The 19,867-nt window shown below is 40.0% G+C and overlaps 1 protein-coding gene across 1 annotated transcript in view; it reads right to left on the bottom strand.

Moving 5' to 3' along the window:
• COL12A1 (collagen type XII alpha 1 chain) overlaps positions 1-19,867 on the bottom strand; it is a 131,534-nt gene that overhangs the window by 61,164 nt on the left and 50,503 nt on the right. The window contains 17 exon segments of the mRNA XM_074991007.1: positions 104-246; positions 563-589; positions 714-846; positions 1,050-1,189; positions 2,139-2,268; positions 3,139-3,278; positions 4,150-4,279; positions 4,555-4,700; positions 5,788-5,917; positions 7,080-7,219; positions 8,193-8,339; positions 8,511-8,675; positions 9,567-9,686; positions 9,770-9,919; positions 12,636-12,757; positions 14,252-14,441; positions 18,497-18,763. Coding sequence (XP_074847108.1) covers positions 104-246; positions 563-589; positions 714-846; positions 1,050-1,189; positions 2,139-2,268; positions 3,139-3,278; positions 4,150-4,279; positions 4,555-4,700; positions 5,788-5,917; positions 7,080-7,219; positions 8,193-8,339; positions 8,511-8,675; positions 9,567-9,686; positions 9,770-9,919; positions 12,636-12,757; positions 14,252-14,441; positions 18,497-18,763 — 2,420 coding nt within the window.

The following is a 19,867-nucleotide window of genomic DNA, read 5'->3' as shown; positions in this document are numbered from 1 at the left end:
TCTGATTTGAAATGAAATTGTTCTGACACACTAAACATTAAGACTGAGGTGGTCAAAATTGTTTTTCACAATCTAATCGTTACAATGCTTAAAAATTAGTTACCGATTGTTCAGCGCCATCCCCAGTTGCAGGCTGGTAAGTGATTCTGTATTTCTGCACTCGGCCACTGGCTGGATCCCACTTTACAGTCAGGCTATTGGAAGTCGCATTGTACACTTGAAGGTTTCGTGGGCCACTCTTTGGTGCTGAGGGGAAGTTATTGAAGCACAGGGTAAAGCACATGGTTCAAACTCTGGGTCAAATTCTGTACTAAGGTGTGTGCTGAGATGCCAATGGCTTCACTGAGCCCGGCAAGGGCAGAATTTGGCCCAGAATTTTCAGAATATAAGAATAGAATTGAACTGGAATATTTGTATGTGTTAACCATATGTTTAGTATCATTCCAAAAACAGAATTCTACTTCTTAAACAAACGAAGATCATTGTCATAAATACACTATTTAGTTTTAAATGGGAATTATGACTTCTGTGAATAACATGACACGTGAATGAAAGTTCTTACCTGGTGTTGATGGAGTTATTGCAGGTACTAGGAAAAAGCACAAGAACTTATGAGAAATATTGCATATACACCTTTATATCTAATTTAATCGCGAAGAAGAAGAAAAAGAAGAAGAAGATGTGTTATCCCTCTTAGAAAATTAATTACTTACATGTCCGTTCACTGCCAATCAGTTCATCGCTTTCAGATTCATCAGGATAGATGGCCGTAACTGAGACATCATATAGGGTGTCTGGATTTAGATTTTCAAAAACCAAAGTATTTTCATCACCATTCACAATGGTCTGTGGGGGGAAGGAGATAATAGAGCATTTTTCTTTACAGCACGACATCTCAGTTGGCTGTGAGTACTGGAGCATACCCTCAAAGACTCTTCACATGGAATCCCCACTGAACGGCGTCCAAGATTGAAGCCATTTATGAATTTCAGTTCATAAAAAGTACTGCTCTCTGAGTTCCCTAAAGACTATTAGCTATTCATTCCTACCTCCAGCTTTTCTGTTCCACCATATGGTCCCCAGGTGATTCTGTAGAGAGCTACATCTGGAGCACCATGGTCCCAAGTGCCTCTGAAACTTTTCTTTGTCACTTCTGTGAATCTGAGATTGACTGGTGATGGTACAGGTACTAAGATACAGAAAGGAAAAATACTTCTCAAAACAAACAAAAATACAACCTATTAGCTAAGAATAATCACAACCACTAAGGTTGATTAATAAGTCACTTTCAATGCAACAGAGTCTACTTCTGAACACATTATTTCCAAAAGCTTTCACAATAAATTGTATGTTACTCAGCACTTACACGCAGCCATTTTTCTTTCATATGGCCAGGTCCTCCACTGATATAAAGTGTCATAACTGCACTGTCTTCAGTAGAACTACACCAATTCATAGCAGCTGAAGTTCTGGCACGTAGCTTCCCAGAAAATATAGGTGTGACCATCTAATCTGAACTCCTACATAAATGATTCTTAGAACATGGAATTCCTGCACCAAGCTCACCAATCTTGTGGCTAAACTAGAACATATCTTTTAGGAAAACATGCAACCTTGATTGAAGGGAAAGTAATTAATTGATGGAGAATCCACCACTTCCTTTGGTGAGGTGTTTTTACTGTCACCGTTAAAAAGTTGCAAGATTTAAAAAAAAAAAACCCTAACCTTTAGGTATCAGATTTCTTTTTCCTGTAGAGGATCAAAGTATTTTATAAAAAGGCATACGACTATCCCCAATTTACAGATGCGGAAACAGAGGTAAAGAGTTGATTATGCAAGGCCACACAGTTTATCAATGACAAAAGTGAGAACACAAACCACATATCCTGCTTCCAAATGCTACGCCTTACCCACTAGACAGCTTCACAAGTTGTATAGGTCCCAGAGGGCAGAATTGTGCCCTTTAGGCATTCTATTTAATAATAAGAGTTTAGAATTCCCAAGTGATAAGCAGAAAATGGACTGAACGATACTGCTGCCTAAATTCTATAATAAAATTCTGCACATTCTTGCTTAATCATAGCCTAAGAAAAACACAGTATTAATAACAGAGGCAATTTAATACTCTCACAACTTACAAGTAGTAGCTTGAGCAGCCACTGGTGCAGATTCTCCTTCATCATATACAGCAACAAGTTGTAGATCATACAGCGTTTTGGAGAGAAGACTAGGAAGAACTGTGCTTGTCTTGGATTTATCAACTTCCACCTAGAAACAAAAAAAAGAGCAGAAGAATTATAAATTGACACATAGTTAAGTTTCTGTCCCTTGAACTGCACATTAACATATCATACTCATTGCTATAACAAAAAGAAACAAGATACTCCGCGATAATTTTGTGCTCCTTTGGATTTTAAGTACATTTTCGCACCTGTGCTTGAACTCAAGGTGCAAGTATTAAGTACTCATACCTCTGACTTTCTGACTGTAGGTGCAAAACAACAAGTTTGAGCAGCAAGTACTATAACTGGCACCAATAAAACTCAGCACTTTTGATGAAGCACGTTACTGTCAGGTTTCTAGAAACAACTACAGAATTAGATTAAGTTATGTTCCCTCTGTACAAATATGCACGACCTTTATACCATTCAGGACTAACGGCTCTAGGGGTGCAATTGTGTGCTGTGCCACCTGGAAGAGCAACACATGCAGATGCACTCCAGGGCTACAGGAAGTTAAAAAGTCATCAGGCCACTTTTGTGGTCTCCTGACTTTCAGCTGTTCAAAAGGTGGTGCTGGCACACTTGGGGAGCCTGAAGGATTCACTAAGTTACCTCGCCCCATCTTTAGCTGTCTGTGGGCAGCAAGGTCACAAAGAGTCTCCAGTACTTACCGCACAGGAATTTTCTTTTGGCCAGCTAAGGGGCTTTTACCGTGCTACCTTTGTGGAACCAAGAGGAAGAAGGGGAGAATTCCAGCTGAAGCTTTTAAAGCTCCCAAGATGTCAGTACCTTTTTAATGATATTGCAGCTGCCAAGCAGTGACATTTTATGTTTTCACTGGCTGTTTTTAATACTACATGTCAGCTTCTTACAGTAAAACAATCTTCAGTAATTTGCTAAAATGCTTTCCACCTACCTCTTTTGGTTCTCCTCCCAAAGTCGTTTTATATCTCAATATGTATTTGCGGACTTTTCCTGGGGCAGGATCCCAAATTACATTCATACTGCTGTGAGTAATGTCTCTAACCCTCAAGCTTTTGGCTCCAGCTAAAGGTACTGTAAAGTAAGAACAATAATACACAACTACTGTTCTCAAAGGACGAGCAAGGCTCTCAAAGTGGAAAAGAAACTCCTTTCATATCTTTGGGGTGGGGGGGGGTGAGTTAAGACAAAAACTTAACAAAGGGAATCCCTGTTTTGGACATTGGATTAGTCAATTCAACAAATTATCTTACCACCCTCATAGCAGAAAACCTGCACTCTGCTTACGTTGCGGTTTTCCAAATTACTGTTTATTGGATGAAAAAGGGCCAGATCTCCTTCTTATAAACATAATTTCAACGTTATTCAAAGCCAGCAGCTTTAATTGGGAAGTACCAGCCATACTATTTTAAATAAATGCCATTTCAAATGTGTTCACTGTTTTTAAATAAGCCTTTTGGCATCCATATCCTAGTTGCTATATTTAGGTGAACAGTCTCACTGAACTTAATTATATGAGTAAAGCAAACAGAAGCTGGCCCTTTGTAGACACAGGTAATGTGATATAGAGCAATTTTTCTTTTTCTTTAGTCTTGTTCCATTTTAATTGTTAAAATACCCATTCTTTTTGAAAACAGGTATAGTAGGCTCTCAGTAAAATAAATCCACTGTAATGTGCTGTTTGCAAGACGTCAGCCAAACCTGCCCTTCCTTTGTCAAGCTCCAATCAGCTTGGAGGGCAAGAAATATTGTGTTTTTTTAATTCGCAAATTTTCAGTTTTAAAGTAGCTTTATGACCCTTCCAAACCCTTGCAATGAAAAAATCTACAGAAATGACAAAATTAATACCTCTCTCTTCCCATTGCTCTACCCCAGCTAAAATAGAGCATCTGTGAGATAGCGCTGATACAATAAAAAACACAGCAAGAATTCAAGAAGCCCGTACATGTCACTTCCTGCGTGGTGAGTGGGTCGCTGCTGAGATCACCAAACTCTGCATGAATTGTTAGGTCATAGGCGGTATTGGGGATGAGGTCTACCAGCTGTACATCCTTCACTGATGACCCAACACGCATCTGCAGGTCAAAGAGAGATGCAAGGTGTTGAAAAAATAAAACAGAGCAGAAAGAGAAATGCTAACAATGCTTTAAGGAAAAGAGAACTTTGTTTCCACGTTTTACAACTTCCCGACTGATGTCACTGTTTACAAGACTCCAGTCAATGAGCTGCACTTCAGAAGTACGTGCCAGACTTTTCTTACTATTATGGGATGCCCTTGCAAATCTTACAGCTTTTGGGAAGGATGAAAGGGAGAGAAAAGTTGCAAAAAAGTAAAGGTAACTGTCCATACCTCTTTTTCTACAGCTGGTATTGTGGCATTGAGAGGTTCATACACTAAACGATAACCAGTAGCTCCGTTGAGAGGTTCCCATCTCACTCTCATGGAAGTCGAGCCTATGTCATAAGCCTTCATGTTTCTGACCGTAGGAATTGGCACTGTGAAAATATGAAATTATTCACTTTATTCAATTTTTTTTATTACTTTTCTGCCCATACTACCACCTTTTAGCATTACACACCATTCAGCAGTACTATAGAGAACAGGTCAGTTGGGAATAAGGAGATACAGGATTAGTGAAATCAGGTATTCACCTATTTTGTTGTTGTAATTGATTATTAATTTAAGGAATTATTAACAGTCATACCTTCTTAATATGTCAAGAGACTTTTTTGTCATAAAACTAATCTCATGATTTTAACATTCCCTTCCTAAAGGACAAAGCTGCCTTTTTGAAGTATATCATAATATTCTTAAATATTCTAAAATTCTAGGTTAGTTAATATTAAATGTTGATTATCAAACCCAAAGATAGCATATTTGTACATATAAAGGCAACATTTTGTTTTTATTTTCTGTATTCTGTTATATATTTTTGATGTGTAAAAAATTATACAAACAGTAAAAAATAATCGCTTTAAAGAATTAACATGAACAAATTAATTTGGAATCTACTGTACAGAAACCACATAGCACAGCTCAGGAGCCACTCTCCTTTAAATCCATTAACCACATACATGATATTATCAATCATCTGAACAGCTGATAATGGAAACATAAGCCAATCTATGCCTGGAAGCACAAAATGAATATAGTTGCTCTGAACTGGTCACTCCTTAATGCTGCAAAATCAGAGCCAATCTGAGACATTTTGGCCGCCTGTAGCAAGAATGATCTGTGTAGTATAGAGATGAACAAGACTGAATGAAAGCATGTATTTGACAACTTCTGGACTATATTCCCCGAGTTTATAAATCATTTTCTGGAAAGTGGCTCTAAAGAGGTCTAGTAGAGCAGAGCCTTTATGAATCTGGAAGGAAACCAGAGTTAGGGCAGACAATTTCCACCCTGTGGATGTCTCCTATTGCCACAACTTTCCAAACATGGTTATACAGACATACCAAGGATTAGACGACCATTTTATGTTGTCAAGAAGTATTCCAATCATAAGTGTTCTACTGGAGGACTATCACTGGAGTCACACCAGTTGTTAAACACATTGATCACACTGGAATTCTAACTTACAAGTTCTTTCTGTGCCACTTAGAGGTTCACTGCTTTCATCTTCTACCACAGAGAACACTTGAACTACATATTCCGTTTCAGGTTTCAGGTTTTTCAGAACTGTAGTAGTTTCCACACGATTTACATAAAACTACATAAAAACAAAAGCAATGCTGATTTAATTTACCAAAGTCATCTTCAATCTTGCTGCACATTACTCTTGCATCAGTAAAGAAACATCACAAAAAATTCACCCAAGTCTTCTGCATGTTTAATCTTTCAGTATCCTACCCCCACTATCTTTGAAAAAGCAAGCTGTAGAGAATTAAGCAGACATGCTTTCAGTAAGGCTGCATATGTGCAACAGTGTACTATTTGATTAAAGGGGCTCTCTGCTTTCACAGATAGGATATATGCGACCCACTAGTCAGCTAAATGGGAAAATGCTTGAAATATCATTCAAACTCTTCTTCCCTGTTTTGGAAAGAAGATTTAGACAGCATGGCTCCAAGGAAAATTGAGTTTTGTGGAGCAAACGTACTGCATGCAGTGATGTTAGCCACAAGGATCAACCAAAAAGAAGGAGAACGTCTTCAGAATATAATGTCATTGGACAGGCAAGGTATAAAGGGAGCATGTGTCAGAATGGCTCCACATGCCCTCACCAAAGGACAAATACTGAAGGAAGTGCTAGTTTTGGCTGAATAAAGCCTGAGCCAGGTCTCAGTCAGGATTTAGCAATTTTTCATTAAGGTCCCATGCTCTGACCTTAAACCAGATACTGCCTCACAACCTGTAGGGCCCCCCATCCCCACTTCCTTTTAACCATCATTTAGAGTAAGGTGAACTAAAGGGCCACTACTTATTAAAGGACCACTACTTCTAGGTGCCGCTATGGTCAGGCAGTTTTCATGAACAGACTTGATTAAAGTAACAGATGACTGTGGATGTGTAAGCCAATGGAAATTACTAGGAAACATCCACAGAGCCATGTATTTTTAAGGTATATTAAACTGCAGGTTTCATCACTTAAAAATATCCAAGATCATCTGTAGTCTGAATCTTATTTCTGCTAGGTTTTTGACACACTCAGCAAAAAGAATGGAACTGGTTATTTATGGCTAAGAAATATGCCTCTTTTGTAAGATGCTGCCATGCTCTTTGAGACAGGAGTCCTTTTCTACCTCACATCACTTGACACATAACCAACATCCTCCCATATTAACACGAACCTTAAATTGGCACAATCCAGATGACGGAAACTTCAATATACAAGAGTCTGTGGTTCACATGGGAAAGATCCAAGCACTAACCTGCTGAGATGGGCCTCCAGAAGCAGGGTAATATTCAACCCTGTATCTATCCACACTCTCAGGAGGTGCAGTCCACGTCACTCTGAAAGAACGAGGAGTCACCTCAGAAGTCACCAGATTGGAGGGAGGTGACAAACCACCTACAGTATTGAAACAAATAAAAAGGAGATATGCATTAAGGAGGAAGCTTGCCAAGAATTGGAATGAAATTCAGAATAATATGCAAGTTCAACTGTTTTGAAAAAAAAATTAACTGCTGCTCTTTAGAGGCATTCCTGAAATGAAGCCTCCCTTCAGACAAGGAACAATGGGCTTAAACTACAGCAAGGGAGGTTTAGGTTGGACATTAGGAAAAATTTCCTGTCAGGGTGGTTAAACACTGGAATAATCATTGGAGGTATTTAAGAGCAGGTTAGACAGATATCTATCAGGGATGGTCTAGATGGTGCTTGGCCCTGCTGTGAGGCCAGGGGACTGGACTTGATGACTTCTTGAAGTCTCTTCCAGTTCTAGTGTTCTAAGATTCTGTGATTCCATACAGGAGCTCTTCAGCATTGCCAACAACAGCCCATCACTGCCTCATTACATGGTTCAGTGGGCAGTAGTCTCCCTAACAGACCTATACCGGTTCCCTCTTCTTCCTACCCTGCCCTGAACACTAGCATTTCACAGAGAAAACCTTCATCTTCAAGTGCTCTTCTTCCACGCTAAGCTTGCTTCTCAGCTGTCAGACAGACAGACTTCACATTTCAACAGTACACTCCTGTTGAAACTCTTCCTGGGTTGAGTAAGTGTCAGCCATTGAACAATGTGCCCCCCTCCCATTCACTCTTAAGGAGAGACACATTAAGTATCTTTCCCATGTGCCTGACCCTGGAAGAGAGCAGGTTTAGACAGCCAAGTTATGTCAGCTGAGGCAGAACACAGTTGTTATCCAAGGGAAGAAAGGACCCATGTGGACATCCCTGTTGCCTTCAGAGTTTTTTCGACCCATAGCTGAAAAAGCAGATTGCCTGGGCAGTTCCCAGTGAGCACTGGAAAGAAATTTGCAAGCAAAGATATTAAAGCACATTAACTGGAAGAGGATGAATTGAACTGAAAAGAAAGACGTACCTGGGCCTTTTACACTGTTACACAGATTGGTTGTTAAGTCATCAACAATATTAACAAGGAAGGAGAAATCAGCAACGTTGTATACATGGGTATCATCTGGATCTGTTGCAATTTGCTTCAACTCATTTTCATCCGCATTCTTAATACCTTAAATACACGACACATAAATAAGATTTAAAGGAAGCGTAATACAACTAGGCCACCCCAAATAAGTCATCATTTCTACCACGTTCCCTGGATTCAAGGGAATTACTATTGATCTAATATAATGTTTAAAAACTCATCTGTATATTCCATTTCTCTTCAAAAAACACTTACCAATCGCATAAAGTTCTATGCCCTCATCCCTGAGTCTATTTGAAGGAACCACTATATCATCTTGTGATTTGCCATCAGTGATGAGAACACCAATTTTGCGAGATTTAGGTCTCAATCCGACTTCTGGTTTGAAATTGTCTTTTAGGATGAAACTCAAGGCCATTCCTAATGTGACAGAAAGAGGTGACCAGTTAGCACTAAACATTATTACAAATATGCCATCATGGAATAACACATATATTTCACAATAGCCCTCACCAACCACATTAGTCCCCTTGCTACCTCCGTTCACTATGGTTACCCATTATTTTCCATATCAAATTCAAGCTTTTCACCCTCCTCTACTGGGTCCTGCACCAACTCTGCCATTGTCAACATCTCTGTTCCCCACTCTTCCTCCTGTCCCTTTTACACTCTCCCCCGGTGCCAAAATCCCCACTACCTCACCCCTTTTTACCCTCACTCTTGTCTTCATGCCCAATATGCACGGAGTTGCCTTCCCCTCTCTTCATAGGCCAAATTATTTCATTCATCACATTCCTTATGTAAGGCTGACAGACCCTGATCAGCAGTAAGTGGCATCAAACCTGGGACCTACAGAACTTAGTGCCTGAGCTGCTACTGTATAAGCTAAAAAGCTACACACCAACTATCTCAGCCTGTAGAGCAGACTAATTAATCTCTCCCAGTAAGTGGGCTTGGTCCCACTATGAGACAGAGCACCACATCCAGGAGGTGTGTGGGTTACACTTATCCTCCCACATTCTCCTCCATCAAATCCTCCCTTAACACACACTTCTGCTGAGAATCCTTTCCTTTGAATGATAATCTCAGCAAGATTCCCCCAGTACTCAAGCATGCACCATCAACCCTGCATTATAGCATGTCTGAAAAGTTTTAGTCATGTCCAAACTGGACTGGAAGCACCTTTGGGTGGGGAATTTTTTATAATGTACAGCGCTGAGCTCAGAGATAATACTGACCAGATGATTTATGTCAATTACAGGAACATTTTAAAATATACAGCTTAAGCAAAACTACAGGACTGTAACATACCTGTTAAAGTATTGCCTCCTTTGTATGGCAAGTTAGCCACAGCATCCAGTAAACTCTGTTTGGAACTGTAAGTATTTAGGTGCCATTCTGTTCTGGGATCGCCACTATACTGGGCAAGAGCTGAAAAAACAGTTACCATTCAATTATTGCATTGTTATGGACCAGTTATGTGCCCAGGCCCCTTTTCTACCTGCAAGACTTACCAATCTGCACTTTGTCAGGACCAATATCAAAGACTTCAACAATACGAGCAATGAAGTTCCTGACTGTTTTAAAATTTTGTCTCCCAATACTCCATGAGCCATCCACCAGCAGCACAATGTCAGCTTCTGCTCTGGTAACACACTCCAAGCCTGCCACACCAATCAGAAAAAAATGTGTTATCCATATTAACTAGCACATGTTCTTTCTTTTTTCCTTCCTTTCTTTCTTTTTGGCCCTCTTATACACTACATGATATACAATGGATTGACTTACTGACTGAAGTACTTCTAGTATTATCTGCTGATGCTCAGTGGCTTGTCAAGGCCAACTACTGATCCACTGACCATTAACTACTCCAGTTGTATGAGTCGTATGACATTTATTAATGTCTTCACACACACGTTCCTCTGATAGGGCTCTCTTCTGACATGTCAAAATTAGTGAAAATGCTTTTTTCCTTGCTAAGATAGTTAACCTATCTTGATCTTTATAATGGAAAACAGGTTGATTTCAGATTCCTGAGGGAATAAAAGTTTAAGCTAGTGACTTTTCTGGCAGTGGGACAGACCTCTATTTTCAACAAGCTGAATTTACAAATTAAACTAGGTGAGCATTTTCAAATTACTCAGATTTGCATTATCTTAGTATAAATCCAGGGGCTAAACTAATGTCTAGTTTTCAATTTATACACTTTCATAATTAGCATATATCATTAACATATTCAGGTAAGCAACATCAAACAACTTGTAGAGAAATAAATTAATACAGATGGTGCAGAAGTTTGCACATGTAAAACAAGAAAGAGGAAACACAATTTAGAAGAAGATATACAAACAAATACACAAGTTAAGAGATATAGAAATGACAAAACAAACATTTATATAAAGCTGTAATGTTTTGGAAAGGAAGAAAGTTATTTCAGATTCCTTTGGTTTACAAACTATGAAATAAAAATATGAATAATTTCAGTTTCATCATACTGGATATTAAATATCACAGAACACTTATACAAAGCAGAAAGATACAAGTATTTAAATGATCTTATTATCAGTCATTTGGGGAAAATGTTTGTTCTCTCTCTTTTCCTGGAGATCGAGTTACCAGCTGCAAATTTTCTGGCTTCTTGCCATCATAGCTTCTGGTCTTTACATGGAAGAAATCCCATTGAAAAATCAGCCAAACTCATCACAGCTGCAAGACATTGTGATTTCATCTATGTTCCACATAATTGATCCAACACTGTAGACTCCTAAACTACTCGATGTACCTGAGGATTTAAAAGCATGATCTTCTTCTGCATAGAAAATATAGATCTAATCTTTAATCACAACAATACAAATGGTTTGTGGAGTAGAGTTAAATAAAAGCTTGTTAGATCAAAACTCTGCATGCATATGTTTACCAATGAAGCTTAATGTACCTTTAACCAATTAAACTACTTTGACTTTTCTTTCAACTGCCATAATCCCACACCTGAAGATTCAATCAATGGCACTGTATCTTTATTAACATTTGTTATTTTAATAAATACATGGGGTACCACAGCATACAGAATTTATTTTCCCAGCTACACACTTCATTTTTCACAGTAACCATAACTTTAGTCTATGCATTAGTAACTAAAATAGATTAGTTTATAGTATGTACAATTGTGGGAAGGAATGGTAGCTGCAGTATTATAAAGATAATAAATATGCTGGGTGCAATTACTTTTTTTTTTTACATGATTACTAGTTCCTTTTGGCCCCATCTACACAGGAAGCTTCTGTTAGCAGAAGTCACTGTCGGAAGGGACTTCCCGGCAAAACTTCTGTCAACACATTGTGTCTACACATAAAAGCACATGGAAAAAGCAATCTTCCCTGACTGACTACCCTCTCTCGACTGAATGGCTGACCGGAAGAAGGGTCCTCCAGAAGAAGGACTTCCTTCCAGAAGACCCCCCCAGGGGCCGTGCTTCACACGTTGTTTTAGAGTCCGGAAGAACATCTTCTGGACTCCAAATCACATGACCTTATGCTAATGAGATGCTGGAGATTTGCATCCACACCTCATTAGCATATATCGGGCTGTTTATTAGCATGCCACTTTCAGAGGAAAGTGGCATGTGTAGAAACAGCCCTGGAGTAAAACAAAAACCTCTGTCTCTCTCTGTGGAATATGCTAGACCTGAAATGCAGAAGAAACGTCCTGGTTCACACAAGCACAGGAGGGTACAGAGAACCAGAGGTCCCTCTCAAACATGTTTGTCATTCCTTGCACAACCTGGAACTCAATTCCACAGGGACATGGCTGGAGGAGAGTGGGTGAGATGTGTTAATCCAATTACACAGGTCCAAAACCCCACACAGAAGGAGTAGCTGCCTTGGCCATTACATGTCCTGTTCCTCAGTCCTGTGCACTATTCCCCAGGAGTGAAATTTATTGCTGTGCAGACAGCAAGCAAAAGGTCTATGCCCACTTATGAGCTATTTCAAGGATGCTAGTGGTGGATAGGCCTTACACTGGGTCCTATGCAGAGGTGCATTCTATCCTCTGTGCCAACCCACTTACGGAGGGCAGCCTTCTTTCAGTCAAGCATTTGACCCTGTATCAGTGATCATAGTTCTGAATGGCTTCTACAGACAGTGAACCTGGTCTTGAGATGTCACCGCTGTTTAACCAAAGAAGTGGAGGAGAACCATGATCGTGATTTTGGGCATGCTTAAAAATACAGATTTCATCAAACCCTGGAAATAAATGTTTGCTAGTCAAAAGTTTTGCAACATTTGATGACAAAAATAGCAAGGAAATGAGAAAACTCTCTGAAAAATTAAAAAAAACAAAAGACAGATATTCCATTTGCCTCAATGTGACCAGGTTTACCTCTGGATAAAAATGGCATCACAGTAGCATCTGAAAGGGTGGTCATTTCTTGGCCAACCAGAGGTGCACTCTCCCCTCCATCAAACATTCCAAAAACATTTACCTTGTAGGTGGTGCCAGCCCTGCAATTGTAAAAAAATTAAATATATACAAACACACGGCTAGCTCAAATCAGTTAGGTCAGCTAAATGCTGATGTTTCTCTAGTAAATAAATTGGACCTCACAGAGTGGTTTGGATTGCTTTTGAGAGAGCTTGCACATGAAGCATGATCACAGTTTCTACAGTGACTCTTATTTTGTTATGTGATATGGGATAGCTGCACATATTCTAAAATCCTATCTCTATGTTTGCTTACATACCTCCAAATTTCACGGAGCATTCTTCTTAAGGCAGCATCCAAGCAAAGAAGTTATCTTATAGTTATATTAAAGTTAGCTACTCAGTTTTATTCCATAGAGGAGACAGGGCAGAAATGTGAAGCCATGAGTCCTGTGCTTCAACTGGTATAACATGGAATTATTTCACTGAAGCCATGCTCAACCTTTGTACCAGATGAAAATCTGGTTCCAGATCTGCTGCTATATACCATAGTTCAGTCATTTGAGGTCAAATTTGTAACGATGCCTTTCTAAGCAAGCCCAACTTACATGCACACAATTCCTGATGCTCATATGCAATTCCCGGTACTCAGGTAGGAGTCTGACATGCTCAGAATTACAGCTTTAAATCTGTGACTCTTCCCCATAATGAGCATAAATAACAAGAAGTCCTGTGGCAGCTTATAGACTAACATATTTTGGATCATAAGCTTTTGTGGGCAAAGACCCGCTTTGTCAGATGCATGGGGGGTGAGTTTCAGAGGAGGATATAAAGAGGAGGTCTCAGTCAAGGGGGGTGCCAGAGCTGACAAGTTCTATTCAGTCAGGGTGGATATGGCCCAGTAATCAGCAGTTAATGGTGGAGTTGTGAACATCAAGAGAGGAGAAATCAAGTGAGTTCAGTCAGGGGGGACGTAGCCCATTGTCAGATGCTAATGTGGAGGTGTGAACATCAGAAGCGGAGAAACTGCTTTTGTAATGGGCCAACCACTCCCAGTCTCTGTTCAATCCTTGGTTGATGGAGTCAAATTTGCAAATGAATTGCAACTCAGACTAACTCGGCTACCTCTCTGATAATGAGCACAGAGCTCTATCCAGAACTGAAATGGACTGCTACAGTGTTAGCTAAAAAATTCTTTAGAAACAACTTTGGACAATGCAATCGTCTCTGCTCCTAATGCCATGAGCATCCTCTTGCTCTCTCACATGCTCTAGTGAGAGCACAGGGAAGTCTTAGATTAAAAAATGGACTCCATGCTTGCAGAAGTCTTTCAGCAGTTGAATAACAATGCCCTGGAAATGCACTGCCCTACAAGTCTCACCATGGCTCTTGTGTAGCCTTACCCTACAGTACCATTAACACTCAAGGAAAGTGTGTACCTTCCTGAAAAATATATATTTGTTTAATAAACATATTGCTGTAAAGAAGAGATGGCAGAACTGTACGTAACATGCACTGTTTTATTTCCAGTAATTAAACTTTTAATGCAAAATTAAAAGTAATTATTTGCCATACCTAAGCTCCTCCAATACAACTGTACGGTCATATGGCCCAACTATTAGCTCTCCAAGTCTATCTTCTCCTGTTGGATGGAAAGTTATTTTGTAACCTTTCACTTCCCCGGGGGCTGGCTCCCAAGTTACTCTGAAGCTTGACATAGTGGAATCAGAAGTTTTCAGGTTTCTGGGAGGTTTAAATGGAGAGGCTGCAAAGATCAAAGGAGGAAAAAGAACAATTTCGATCACGTGTTTATATGAAAAATATTGATAAATATTATGATAATAAATACTAAATAGTACAACTGATCTTGGTAATTAATTATATGTGTGTATATTCCAACATAAAACAATATGTTAAAAGTACTTATTCCAGGCTCACACTGGCTTTGACATAATATCTAGTACTCAAGCCAGGAGATGCAAAGCCAGATGTTTCCTCAAACCCAGAACCAGACAATAAGAAAATTACCAACAAGACATCCAAACAAGCCCAAGCACCCTCACCCACAAATACCACCAGCCTCTTCTTCCTTAGGGATAAAGAGATAAGCCTTGAAGCATGTCTTGCAAGTCAAAAGGTTCAGGCTACTTCACACCAAGGAGGGGAACAAATTCCAAAGTTGAGGCCCACAACTTCCCTGGGCAATTTATTGCAGAACTTCACTACCTTGACAGTCAGGAAGTTTTTCCGAGTGTCCAAATTAAACCTCCCTTGCTGCAATTTAAGCCCATTGCTTTTTGTCCTAGCTTCAGAGTTTAAGGAGAACAATTTTTCTTCCTTTTCTGTGTAGCAACCTTTTATATACTTGAAAATTGCTATCCTATCCCCGCTCAGTTTGCTCTTCTCCAAACTAAACAAACCCAAAACAAAAAAGCAGTCAAGTAGCATTTTAAAGACTAACAAAATAATTTATTAGGTGAGCTTTCGTGGGACAGATCCACTTCTTCAGACCACAGCCATACCAGAACAGACTCAATATTTAAGGCATACAGAACCAAAACAGTAATCAAAGTAGTCTGCAGTTCCCTGGCAGACTAGCCTGTGAGAAGGAGGAGGAGAAACCTTGGGCTGTGTGGACTTATGAATGGATTTTGTTCAGAGATATTCAGTTTTATTTATAATTTATTAATAAGTCCAATCCCCGAGCAGGGGTATTTCTAGACAAATAAAAATCTTAAAGTGAACAATCCAAGAGAAGAAACTGAGACAGGCTGCCTGTAGCATGATCTTAGGCCATGTCAGGCTGAGTGTCATCAATATCTTGAAAGCACCACAGTGCTTGCTTCCTCCCTAACTCTCCCAATAGCCTCAAACACATGTGGAAGAAGAATGAGGACAAAACAGAGATGTCCAGAAGTTCACGTGGCAGTTCTTGAAGCAGAAGAGCTATTAAATGTCTAAAGACAGAGAGGGAAGACCTCCTGAAGCCTGAGTTCAGAGCTACATCAGATGGATATTCAGTCACTAGGAGGAGAACATCCACTAACGACGCAATGCTTGTGCATTCTCTGTTACATAGCCTTGTCTATACCACAATTAACATAGGCCTTGGAAATCACAGGCAGCTTCATATCTAAGAATTAATGCATCCCAACTTTCCCAACACCCGTAACCAAGGCTTACAAGCTAGACATTTGACTAGCCAGACAGTCAGTATCAAGAGATAATCTTAAAACCTCTTCCTTAATAAAAGCTAGCAACCCACCTTTCCTAAACAAAATGTTCAGAACCTCCAACAATAATGGACACATTTCTTCCTCCCTGATCAGCCAAAAAAATCATGTGCCAACAATGCCCAGATGCTTTGTATATTGGACAGACTTCAAACTCTCTTAGACAAAGAATTAATGGGTATAAAACAAACATAAAAACACTCCTGATTCACAAACCTGTCAGCCAGCACTTTAATGGAGTGGGCCATTCTGTTAATGATCTGGAAGTCTGTGTTTTACTGAAAAGGAACTTTCACAACCATTTGGAAAAAGAGGCTGCTGAACTCTCTTTTATATTCAAATTCGACACATTAACACGTGGTTTGACCCAGGGTGGCAATTTTCTAGCTCATTATTGGGCCTCTTTTACATACTTTGCTTTATCTAATTCTTGACTTCCCCCGCTCCTTGTGCCCCTCTGCTCTCTGACTTGCTCACCTTGATAATAATTTTTCTGATTTGTCAACCTTGATTACTATTTTTGGTTCTCTGTGCCTTAAATATTGAATCCGTTCTGGTACAGCTATGGTCCAAAGAAGTGGGTCTGTCCCACGAAAGCTCATCACCTAATAGATTATTTTGTCAGTGTTTAAAGTGCTACTGGACTGCTTTTTTTATTTTGACAGTATATAGACTAGCATGGCTATCTCTCTGTTACATGATCAGCTAAAAAAGAGATGGGTTGTGGCACAAAGTGCATGTCATGGAACAAAGTGGTCACAATGACCCAATGAGCCACACTGGCCACAGCCAAAGCAGAGATAGCGGAACATTTGTCTCTTTCAGGTGTTGCCTTACATCCATGAAAGAGCACAATTATATCCAAATCCATCTGATTTATCTGCAAAGCACCAGACCATTGGCTTGCAAAAAGACACACTTGTATCAGCCACTGAGTGAGGGCAGAACAGATTGATGAAGTTCTCCACTACTCGGAACAAATCCCCATTATCAAGTTTTATGAAGGCTGTGCTGTTTCTAAAGGGCTCTGTGAGAAGACATTGTTTCTTCAACAGACTTTTCTACCACTGGCCAAAATTCCATGGGCAGCTCTCTAGTCACCTTCCCTCTTGTTTTAGCTACTACAGATAACTGTAAACCACAATTACTGCAAATCACCATCATCCCTGAGGCCAAACCCTCATAAAAGCCACTGCATTCCATCTTGACAACGGGAAGGCTACGTGCACCCTGAAAGTGAACCTCTGAAGCCATCCTGTGGGACATTACCCCATAACAACCTTTCTTGAAGTGAGACTGTATCTCACACGAATTTCCCATGATCATCTGCAGAAGGCAACAGACAAGACAAAGACAACGGTCAACCTAGTCCAGCAACTAGCAAGCACAAACTATGGAGCATCAGCATCAGCGTTATGGACATCTATGGTGGCCCTTTTGCAACCCCATAGCAGAGCACTGTACACTGGTATGAACCGGAAGTAACCATACGTGACCTGTTGATGTTCCAGTGCGTCACTGGAATCCCCAGGTCAACCCCAACACCATGGCTGCCAGAGCTCTTGCACACTGCCCGTCCCACTATCCATTTGCCATGATGCTGTAACACTTTGGGAATTCCAGGGGATCATGGCAAATCAACATCTTCCCATCCACCAGGGCCTTAACAACATCCCTTACCACAGGTTGAAGTCACATGAGTAAGCCCTTTTGAACCACACATTTAACTTTCAACAATGCAACTTCAACCCTGACAAAAGTTGAAAGGCGGAACAGAGTTTGTGAGAAACCACAAATAAACACCTTATGAAAGACCTGGTACAGGAAATTCCTGGCTTCAATCTCCCACAAAGCTCATGGGCGTCTCTAAACCACATCAACATAAACCAGACAGATGCAGATATTTACTGCACAAATGGAATATTAAAGATTCTCCAGTGTGTGACTCGAGAACAGATCATGGAACATACAACACCACAATATTCATTATGCAAATATTAAGAAGGTATTATAGTCATAGACTCTGCTACTCCAGACACTATTATTTGTCTTAACCATCTAAATGTAAATTAACAGTTGTTGTTATATTTACATCAGCCATAGGGAGAAAACCCATGAGAACAATTCCAAGGAATAAGATACCAAAAGGATACCTCAAGAACACCTGAGAATAAAAGACAGTTAGTAATTCCTGACAAACCACTGAGAAGTGGTTGGTTTAAGGGACAATAATCTGTCACAGAACTGTTTAGAAACACATTTTTTCCATTCACCGCTGAGGACTGGACACCAGAACAGGTCTGCTGCTCTAACAAAAATGGTATAAACCAGCTTCAAATAGTGGAGACAACAATTTGGCCAGACAACAATGAGACCATGACACAGGTAAAATTTTCCACAGTCCCAAATCAATGTCCATCCTATAGCAATTTTTTGATATTTCCTGTTCTTGAAGATTTGGCAGACAACACATCAGCCATCACTTGGACCTCCTAATAGTGCAATTGCTTTTTTATCCCCCTACAATCAATCCCTTTATAAAAAGATAATTTCTATTTAGTCAGATTGAATTATATATAATACATACCTGTTGTTCCTTCTCCTTGCCTGTGTTTTCCTTCACCAGATTTATACATTGGAATAACAGTGATGTTGTATGTGGTTAGTGGCTGAAGTCTTTTTAACACTGTACTTGTGGAAGTAGCTGGTACTTTGGCAACCACCTGCCTTCCTCCACGCACTGGTCGGTAAACCACACGATAGCTCACAACCTTCCCAGGTGCAGGCTGCCATGTAACTCTCATTGAATTCTCTGTCTCCTCATCTACCCTCACGGTCCTGGCGTATGGTGACACTTTTCAATGTAAAAATACGCATACGTTTACTTCTTCACACAAAAATATGCACAAATATATCTACAGAGTAGTTCAGTATTACTGATATCATCTGTGATTTGTCCTTCCATATTACAGCATATAGTTAAATGGGAGTTCATTTGCAGTTCTAAGAGGCCATCATGGACAACTTCTGATCCCACTGCTGTAAATTTACACACCAGCTATGCTTAGACTACCATGCTTTCCATTCTAGAGCAAAACAAATGAGCAACTCGTGTAACAGAGCTACCCATCATAACAGGGAGGTCCATGTAGTAAACCCTCACTTTTGGTAACTTGTTTAAAAAATAAGTTCAACACTTCCAAATGCTAAAGGATCAAATCCTGCAGATATGACTTGTTTGTTTTTTTCGGGAAAAGGAGGACTTTTTTATACAGACAAAACTCCCGATGAACCACGTTTTTCAGACCAAAGAGGTTAAAAACATAAGAACATAAGAATGGCCATACTGGGTCAGACCAAAGGTCCATCCAGCCCAGTATCCTGTCTGCCGACAGTGGCCAATGCCAGGTGCCCCAGAGAAGGAGAACAGAAGACAATGATCAAGTGATTTATCTCCTGCCATCCATCTCCTGCCCTTGTACTGAAGGCTAGGGCAGCATACTTTATCCCTGGCTAATAGCCATTTATGGACCTAACCTGCAAAAATTTATCGAGCTCTTTTTTAAACCCTAATAGAGTCCTGGCCTTCACAGCCTCCTCCGGCAAGGAGTTCCACAGGTTGACTGTGCGCTGTGTGATGAAAAATTTCCTTTTATTAGTTTTGAACCTACTACCCATCAATTTCATTTGGTGTCCCCTAGTTCTTGTATTATGGGAAAAGGTAAATAATTTTTCTATATTCACTTTCTCCACACCATGCATGATTTTATATACCTCTATCATATCGCCCCTCAATCGCCTCTTTTCCAGACTGAAAAGTCCCAGTCTCTCTAGATTCTCCCCATATGGGACCCGTTCCAAACCCCTAATCATCTTAGTCGCCCTTTTCTGAACCTTTTCTAATGCCAATATATCTTTTTTGAGGTGAGGAGACCACATCTGTACACAGTACTCAAGA

Source organism: Carettochelys insculpta, chromosome 3 (assembly GCF_033958435.1).
Source record: "Carettochelys insculpta isolate YL-2023 chromosome 3, ASM3395843v1, whole genome shotgun sequence".
Taxonomy (NCBI): Eukaryota; Metazoa; Chordata; order Testudines; family Carettochelyidae; genus Carettochelys; species Carettochelys insculpta.
This window is presented reverse-complemented; position numbering and strand designations above follow the sequence as displayed.